The sequence below is a fragment of the Taeniopygia guttata genome, chromosome 11 (assembly GCF_048771995.1).
Source record: "Taeniopygia guttata chromosome 11, bTaeGut7.mat, whole genome shotgun sequence".
Classification (NCBI taxonomy): Eukaryota; Metazoa; Chordata; class Aves; order Passeriformes; family Estrildidae; genus Taeniopygia; species Taeniopygia guttata.
Window position 1 is genome coordinate 2,690,885 of NC_133036.1, and position 8,696 is coordinate 2,699,580.

At 63.0% G+C, this 8,696-nt stretch overlaps 1 protein-coding gene across 2 annotated transcripts; it reads left to right on the top strand.

Annotated features, from left to right (window-relative positions):
* Positions 1-2,399: 2,399 nt before the first annotated feature.
* On the top strand, positions 2,400-7,069 carry IRX6 (iroquois homeobox 6). 2 transcript variants are annotated; one of them, XM_072934345.1, is made up of 6 exons: positions 2,400-2,727; positions 2,968-3,077; positions 3,357-3,664; positions 3,796-4,281; positions 4,498-4,599; positions 4,788-7,069. In XM_072934345.1, exons 1-5 carry the CDS (start codon positions 2,641-2,643, stop codon positions 4,596-4,598), a joined length of 1,092 nt encoding a protein of 363 aa, XP_072790446.1. In that variant the 5' UTR covers positions 2,400-2,640; the 3' UTR covers position 4,599; positions 4,788-7,069. The 2 variants fall into 2 exon arrangements, with proteins under 2 accessions (XP_072790446.1, XP_072790445.1); XM_072934344.1 differs by having other exon boundaries at positions 4,498-4,594.
* The last annotated feature ends 1,627 nt before the right edge of the window (positions 7,070-8,696 follow it).

Here is an 8,696-nt window from a genome sequence, read left to right on the forward strand (position 1 = left end):
GGACATCGCACCCTGTCCGGCCCGGGAGCGCCGCGGGAGCTCCAAGCTCTTGGGGGGGAAATCCCGGTTTACCTCCCGGTGATTCCGCCTCAAAGGCAAATTCGCAATATGTAAGTCCCTGATTAAACAAGGGCATTTCCATTTGTTAATTGATGCAATTACGCCGTGGCGGTAGCGGGCCGGCCGGGCTGCAGGAAACCATCCATACATCACCGCCCCGCTGACCTGCCACCGCCCCGACCCCCTGCTCCCGGAGGGACCATCACGGGGCTAAGGGGAAACAAGGGGCTCGGCACTCCTTAGAGAATGGGCTCCGGGCTGCTCTGCGGCCCGTGCTCTGTCCCGGCCCCGGCCGGCAGGGCACGCTCTGCAGGGCGAGGTCTGACCCCGCTCCCGCAGCTCCGGGCCGCCGCGACGGGCAGCGACGCCGAGGCGGGGAGCACGGCTCAGCGGCTGCGGTGCAGAACCGGGGCCGAGCTGTACAGCAGCGCCCGGCCCTGGGGATGTGCACGAGGTCAGCGAAGAGGGCCGGGGGGCTGCGTCGGCCGGGCCCACCTCGAGAGCTGCTGCCCTGGGTGCGCCCGGCACCGCCGCTGCCACCGCGACCCTTGCCCGGCGCTCTCCTCCCCGCGGCGGGCCCGTAGCAGGGCTCACGCTGGGGCTGGTGGGAGCCGCGATGTACCCACTTGATATTTATTCCTCTAAGACAAATTTTGATCGTGTTTAAAAATAAAGGGAAAAAAGACCAACCGCAAGGCACCCCCAGTCCCGCCTTTGACGTGCATCAGAGCACAACACGAAACCAAGATGAAACAAGTGCTGGGAGCGGGCGCGGGGCGCTGCCTGCTCCTGCCCGCCGCTGCCTGCTGCTGCCGGCAGGGCCGTGACGTCACCCCGCTCCTCGCCCACCGATCAACGCTAAAGACCTATAGAGCAGAAAATAATACAAGCAAGCTCCGTATCTTGCAAGCCCTACGTGATTTTCCCCCCCTCTTTGAAAAAGCCCCCTTGCACTTAAACTCTCTATACATGTGGGGTGGCTTTTTAAATTCCCTCTATACAAACATATTTATTAAGAGCGATGGGAAGTGGGGGGTAGCCTATTTTTTTAATCCAGGCACCAACCTCCTTCCTCCCCCCCCCCCCCCCCCCCGCCTCAGATGTCTGGCTGCTTTTCTTAAGTGCAATCATCTATAATTGAAAAAAAAAAAAAAAAGCCATACGTGGAAATGTGTGTGTGAGAAGGTGCATCTTGAAGCAGGGTTTAGTTACAATCGATCTTGGGGGGAAAATATTGCCTATGGTCCAAAAATAAGGAGCAACTATGTCCTTCTCTCAGTTCGGATACCCCTACAGCACCACTTCACAGGTAAGGCGAGTGAGCAGCACTCACTTTTGTTTAGATTCTGCTGCTGCTGTCCAGATGTCTTGTCCCCCCTCTTTTTTTTTCTTCCCTTTCCCTTACTTAGAATATATTTTAAAAGGGCACATCTGGAGCCTTTTTTAAAAAAATGTGCGTGTGTGTTTATGTCTCGTTTGTGTTGTGTTAGGCTTGAACAAATAACTCGCAGTGTGCACAGCAAAGGCGTGTAGGAAACCGGTAATTCCCCTTCCTCCCCACCCTTCACCGTTCAGTTTTAAGTGCAACAAACAAATAAAAACATAAATCCCAGCTACAACCGCTTACCGAGCCCGCGGAGCGGCCGCGCTGCGCGGGCGCAGCCCCCGCCGCACCGCTGCCGCCGGGCACCGCGCAGGGCGTGCGGGCAGCGGGAACCGGCGCTCGGCGGGCTCGGGGCTTCACTCGCGTTTCTGCGGAACCGGGCTGTGCCGTTTCCTCCCTCTTTCCTCCACGGGTCGGTCCTTTTCCTGTGTTTTATTAGGATCTGTCCAGAGTTTTTTTTTCCCCCATGCGATTTCCGAAGGACATCCCCCACTCACACCAAGGCACCCTGTATTAACTAAGTCGTAGCTATATCGTACTTCGAGTCACGATTTATTTGGGTGGAATTATTTATACACGGTAATCACTGCAAGATGTTCCTCCCTCGCTTGGGAAGTTAGCTGTCCCCTTGAAGTTACTGAAATCAAATGCCTTCGATTGCGTTGGCTGACATATTTACTGCTGTGTCTATTGTCAAATTAACTGTAATCGCAACTTTTTGCCTTTAAATCAATGCAGATGGACCGAGCGGGGGCGGGAAGGACGGAGCATTACAGATCTTATACCTTTTTCGAGAGCAATTATTTCCTTAAAGTTTTGCTTTGATTAATCGTGCCCCCTTCCCAAGAGCTCCTGCTTCCCATCCGGTTTATTTCCCGGTTTCTATAATTAGTTGCTTCAGCCCGCGTTTCCTATCCCCCTCATCACCGGCGCCCCCCCACTCCGCACACACACAGGCGCGCACACGCTCCTAAATTCCCCGCGATGGGGCTGCCTCGACAGTCACTCGGCGCCGTCCCGCTCTCTCCTCTCCGCAGTTCTTCGTGCCCGCCAGTCCCAGCACGACCTGCTGCGAGGCCGCCCCCCGCTCCGGGCCGGATGCCTCCTCGGCGCCGGCCGCCGCCTCCCTGTGCTGCGCCCCGTACGAGAGCCGGCTGCTGGCGCCCGGCCGCGCCGAGCTCAATGCCGCGCTGGGCATGTACAGCGCCCCGTACGCCGCCGGTCAGGGCTACGGCAACTACCTGCCCTACGGCGCCGAGCCCGCCGCGCTCTACACCGCGCTGGTGAGTGCCCGCCCGCCCGGCAGCGCTCCGGAGGGGAGGGGGTGCAACAGGCGGGAGAAACTTCGTGTCTGGCGGTCGGTATCGGGGCGAGGGACCGCCGGGGGACGCGGGACCGGGAGCGGCGCCGGCCCGTCGGGGGTGGGGGGCGCGAAGGGACACGGCTGCTGCGGGACCCGGGGCTGCGGGGCGCGGCGGGGTTCCCGTCCTGCTCGACGCCAAACGCTGCCGCTTCCCTTGCAGAACCCCCAGTATGAAATCAAAGACGGCGCCGGCACGCTGCACTCGGGAATCGCGCAGCCCGCTACCTACTACTCCTACGATCACTCCTTGGGGCAGTACCAGTACGACAGGTAAAACCCCTTTGATCAGCGCCCGGCAGCATTAGCATCCCCCTGCGAGGCGGCGGTCGACATCAAACGAGGGGGACGGGGGGGCTCCGATCTGACAAACGTTGTACAAAAGAAACGAGGCGCCCCGGAGCAGCAGACAGCGGAAACCGAAGTTGGGCGGCGATGTCAGGAGGGCAGGGGTAGGCAGGCAGATGGGCAGGGGCCACACCGGCCTGCGGCACGACTGGGCTGGGCCGGCGGGCTCTTGCTGGCCCCCTCTCCCTAATCATCTCCCAGCAGGTACGGGACGGTGGATTTCGGTGGTTCAGCCAGACGCAAAAATGCAACGCGAGAGACGACGAGTACTCTCAAGACCTGGCTGTACGAGCACCGCAAAAACCCCTACCCCACCAAAGGAGAGAAAATCATGCTGGCTATCATCACTAAAATGACCCTGACGCAAGTGTCCACTTGGTTTGCTAACGCAAGACGGAGGCTTAAGAAAGAAAACAAAATGACCTGGTCTCCCAAGAACAAAGCCGGGGAAGAGAGGAAAGAAGAAACCCCGAGGGAAGAGGATGAATACAGTGCGGAGGGTGAAGGCAGAGGTAGGCGGGAGAGGCAGACGGGCGCCTCCAAATAGGCTCGAAGTGACGGCAGATTTCGAGGTCCCCCACAACTTCCCCACACCCGCACTAACGCCCTGCCGCCCCTTTTTTCCCCGTGTGTGTCCAAGCAGAGCAGAAGAGCTACAAGGAGGACAAGGACCTGCAGTTCAGCGACCTGGAGGAGGAGGAGGAGGAGGAAGAGGAGGAGGAGGAGGAGGCGGGGAAGCCGGAGAAGGGCCGGACCAGCTCCCTGCAGGAAGCCCCCAGCCTGGGCGCGGCGCTGCTCGAGGCTCCACGGAGCGACTGCAGCCTGCCCGGCCCCTTCCACGCCTTTCCTTGTGCCAAGGCCCCCTCCGCGGACTTCGCCCCCGCCTCCTTGGCCGGCCCGCCGCCGCCCTACGCGCCCGCGGAGAAGCCGCGCATCTGGTCGCTGGCGCGCACCGCCGGGGCCAGCGCGGCGCGCAGGGGCAGCCCCGAGGGCGGCGGAGCGGCGGGGGAGCAACCCCTGCCCGCCAAGGCCTTCCGGAGCTCCGCTTTCAACCTGCAGCCGCTCCCGCGAAGCTGCGCGTCCCACCGCGGCCTGGGGGAGCCGTGCCAGTTCGCGGCGGCGGGCGAAGGTACCCGCGGCGGCGGGGCCGCGGGGACGGGCGGGACCGCGGGCCGGGCCGGGCCGCAGGGCGCGGCGTGAGCCCGCCCGCGCAGTGCCACGCCCGGCGTTCGGCCGTGCCCAGGTGTCAGGTGCACACGCCGAGGCTTCCCCGCTCGAGGCGAGTGGGCAGGGGAGGGCGGCGGGACCGGGCCGTGCCCACCGCGAGTCGCTTGTGTCTGTGCAGGCTTCGGGCGGGGCGCCAAGGGCGGCCCGGGAGGCACCGAGCTGGGTGGGACCTGCCTGGAAAGGCTGCGGACGGCGTTCCGGCCCGTGCTGCGGAGGTGAGGTAGGTGACGGGCCGGTTCGGGGCCCCGCCTCGCACGAAGCGCACGCCGGCCCGCCTGGCCCTGGACACAGGAGCGGCCCCGGCCTGAGAGCGCTGCGCCGGGGCCGCCGCTCGGCCGCTCCCGTCCGGCCGGGGCAGCAACCCGCGGCCACTTAGCACCAGCTTATCACCGCTTCTCCGTCCCGCAGGGCCGCCCGCCCCTTCCTGGGCGCTGGCGACGGGGCTCTGGCTGTAAGGAAGCACTCGGCTTGACGCAGCGAAAGAAACCTCTCCCCGGGCCGGCGGTGGCCTCGCGGCTCCGCCTGCCCTGCCCTCGCCGGGGAAGGGCCGCCGCGGCACAACGTGCTGCGCACATGGGGCCGAGGGCCGCGGCGGGCGGAGCGGCCGCAGGACCGGCACCTCCCGCCGCTCGCCTGCCATGTGTTCAATATTGCCCATTGACGTCTTTGCAAAAAGGAAGAAAAACCCCCACCCTGATATTTTCTCTTTTCCTCCCACGTCGTGTTTTGTTTCTCCTTTTTCTCCCAAACCTGCGCTCTCTGCTCAGCGCCCTGCTCTGCCAAGGGGCACCAGTTTGCTGCGCGCCATCCCGGGGAGGAGAAGGAGGGGAAGCGGCGCAGGTTACGCCGGACTGTTTCTTTCCCGTCTCTGTACCTAGATACCGCTGAAAGTATTTTTCGGAGTCTCTAATTAACACGGGTGAGCTGAACGCCACGAAGCTGTCAGTGACCTCGGAGCTCTCCAGCCAGGAGCCGGCACAGCCCAGGAGAAGCGGCCCCGGGCACCCGCCACCCGCCCTGGGGCACGGCCGGGGCACCCCTGGGCCGCGGGTGGCGACCGGGCAGCGAAGTAGGACGTTGTTAGTGGGTCACTGCCGCCAGTCAGTCAAAAGAGCAGTGCTGCACTTTACAGGACAGGCGAGAAAGGGAAACCGTATCTCTGCATTATTTCTGTTTAATTAAAAGTGTCATCAAACACTTTGTGTTCGGACTAATAAACCAAGCAGGGATGAGGAAAGAATGTTTCTTTGTTCCTGTCTCTAGAAGCAGTGGCAATAATTTAAATTAATAACTGTGGTAATTAAGAGGTCATCTATAGATCAACCCGATACCTTCTATTTCCAAGTTCACCGGGGTCAGCATTTACATTAAGTCATTTGTGGTCAATAGAGTCCAATGAATTCTGCCTTAATAAATCAGGGAAATCAATCTTGAATATCGAGTAGACTTCTATATGTTTACTAAAGGCTACTCAAACGAGTGGGGCTGCCTAACAGGGAGCCCCCTGGGTTTGTGACCGGAGAAGCAATTCATAGGGGAAAGGAGGAGCTGCAGGTCAACGCAGGGAGATACGAGGGGGCTGCCGCCGGCTTCGGCCCCGGTAACAGCCGCGGCCCCTCCCGGGAGCAGAGGGCACTGTGAAAGAAGGCAAACATCAGCGGGCTTTGGAGGATCGGGAGGGAGAGAGAGGGGGAGGTAAGTGCACACAAGGGCAGCAGGTGACGGCTGGGAGCAGGGCTGGGCCCGTCGGGATGCCCGGCCACGGGGATTGCCCGCACTCCGGAGCAGCCCTGGACAAGAGGCGGTGTAGCAGCAGCAGTCTGTTGCAGTGACCCGAAGCTTAGAGAAGGGGAAATTAAGCTGCGAAAAGATAAACATTATTTTAAGTCGGATTTGAAGGATTAGGGCTTGTAATAAAGAGTATTAGGCCCTTTCGAAGGGTTCTTGCGAGGCGACTTTTCCGCCCACCGGAGAGGACAGGTATTATCTGCCTTGGGAGCACATGTGCAGGATTCCCACGCGTGTCCGCCCGGCAGAGCCAGGCCGGACCTCCCTCCCGGCTGTGTCCCGTCCTGCAGGGGAGCGACCCGGCTTCCTCCGGTTCCGTTCCCCGGCGGCTTTGTTAGAGGCTCCCTGGGGAGGCAGCTCTGCATCGCCCTCCTGAGCTGCTCACGGGAGACGAAACCTGCCCGGCTCCGCGGCCCAGGAGCTGCCGGCTCTGCCCCCGGCCCTGGAATCCCCCGGCTCTGCCCCCGGCCCTGGAATCCCCCGGCCCTGGAATCCCTCGACCGCGAAGCCGCGGGGGGAGTTAATTAGGCGGGTGCAGGCCTCGGGGTCTCTTTAAGGCAGGCGCGAAGGTAACCTGCAGGAGTCTTAAGAGTTTTATTTTTTATTTATTACTTTTACTCCCCTTTTATTAAAGGTCAAGTGAGCGAGATGCAGATTATCCCGCCCGCTCAGGACTCTCCTGCAATCTGTCACGCCGTCAAGATATGTATCGCAAATCTCTCAAAATATAATCTCCGGGAATCATATTCCGAATACTGTTTTGATTAAAAACCAGAGGGGGGATTGATGGAGAACTAATACCGGGAGCGGAGCCTGCGTGTGCCCAGGCACAAAACTAAAATAACGGGCTCGCACGAACAGATTCAGCGCCTCCAATGCCATAATAAACGTATTTAAACCGTCTCTGTCCGAGCTTTGCTACGAGATGGGCTTTTTAATGCCGCTTCTCTGGGAATTGAACTCGGGTTGTCCGGCGGAGCGGGGGCAGCCGGGCTCTGCCACGCGGGCACTCGGAGCCCGCTGCTCGGGGAGATGGGGCTGGTGCGGGGTGCCCTGGGCTCGGTGCGGGGCGCCCTGGGTGCGGTGCGGGGTGCCCTGGGCCCGGTGCGGGGTGTCTTGGGCTCGGTGCGGGGTGCCCTGGGCTCGGTGCAGGGTGCCCTGGGTGCGGTGCGGGGTGCCCTGGGTGCGGTGCGGATGCCCTGGGCTCGGTGCGGGGTGCCCTGGGTGCGGTGCGGGGTGCCCTGGGCTCGGTGCGGGGTGCCCTGGGTGCGGTGCGGGGTGCCCTGGGTGCGGTGCGGAGTGCCCTGGGCTCGGTGCGGGGTGCCCTGGGTGCGGTGCGGGGTGCCCTGGGCTCGGTGCGGGGTGCCCTGGGTGCGGTGCGGGGTGCCCAGGGCCCGGTGTGGGGTGTCCTGGGCCCGGTGCGGGGTGCCCTGGGTGCGGTGCGGGGTGCCCTGGGTGCGGTGCGGGGCGCCCTGGGCTCGGCCCGCCTCAGCCCGCCCGGGCGGTTCGCAAGCCGGGCGCGCAAGGTGAAGCCTCCGCGGAGCCGGGGGACCGCGTAGCGCAGCGCTCACCCACACAGCCACCCCCTCCCAGCACCCCACTTGGCCCGGGAGGGCCGGGTCCCCCCTTGCCGCAGCCCTTGGGGACGCGCTGGCAGCGGCTGCCGCAGCCCCGCAGCCCCGCATCGCCCCCCAATTAGCGCCGCGGGGGCGGGCGGGGCGGCTCGCTGTCGCGTCCCCCGCTGGGGTGGGAAGTTTCTAAAACAAAGTCGCCGGGCTAATGGCCCCGGGCGGGAGCGGCGGGGCCGCGCACACTCCACTGCGCCCGCTCAAAACCAGCGCGACCGCGGGGCCGCCGCCGCCTCCGCCGCGCTCGCTAATGAAGTTTTGTCAAAGACAATTACGGGCCCGGCGGGGGCAGGAGGCCGCGATGAAAAGGCGGCTTTGTGCGGCCGAGACGGCGCGGCTCCCCGGCCACCCCGGCCCTTCCTGCGCCCCCGCGGTGACCCCCGCGCCCGGCCCCGCTCCCCGCGGGGGCTGCGGCCCTGCTGCCCGCCCCAGGTAAGCGCAGGGACGGGTCGGTGCCGGCACTGGGTCCCCCAGAGCTGCAGTTCATCACCCCGATCCACCGACGACCGCAGCAAGAGCCGGAAAGCGAGGGCTGAGGCAGCGGGCAGCCCCTGCTCCCTCCGCACGCCGCTGGCTGAGGGTTTTGGGCCCCTCTTACCCCCTCACAGAGGGGCTGCTGCAGAGGAGTCCTGCTTCAGCGTCGTTGCGTTCAACAACTGGCAGAATTCGTCCAAAACCTGCCAAACGAGCTGGGTAAATCTGTTTAAATATACACTGGAGAGACATGAAACTGGGGTCTTGGACTGCAGCTGCCTTCACCTGAATGTAGTCAGAGGAGATGGGGGAGAGCAGGACAATAACCACCCTTCATCACCTTCCCCAAACTGCCAGCACTGGCTGCTATCCTCCATCACAGGTCCTTGGTCACCTCACCTCCCTGCCATCCCCAGCCAACGTGGAC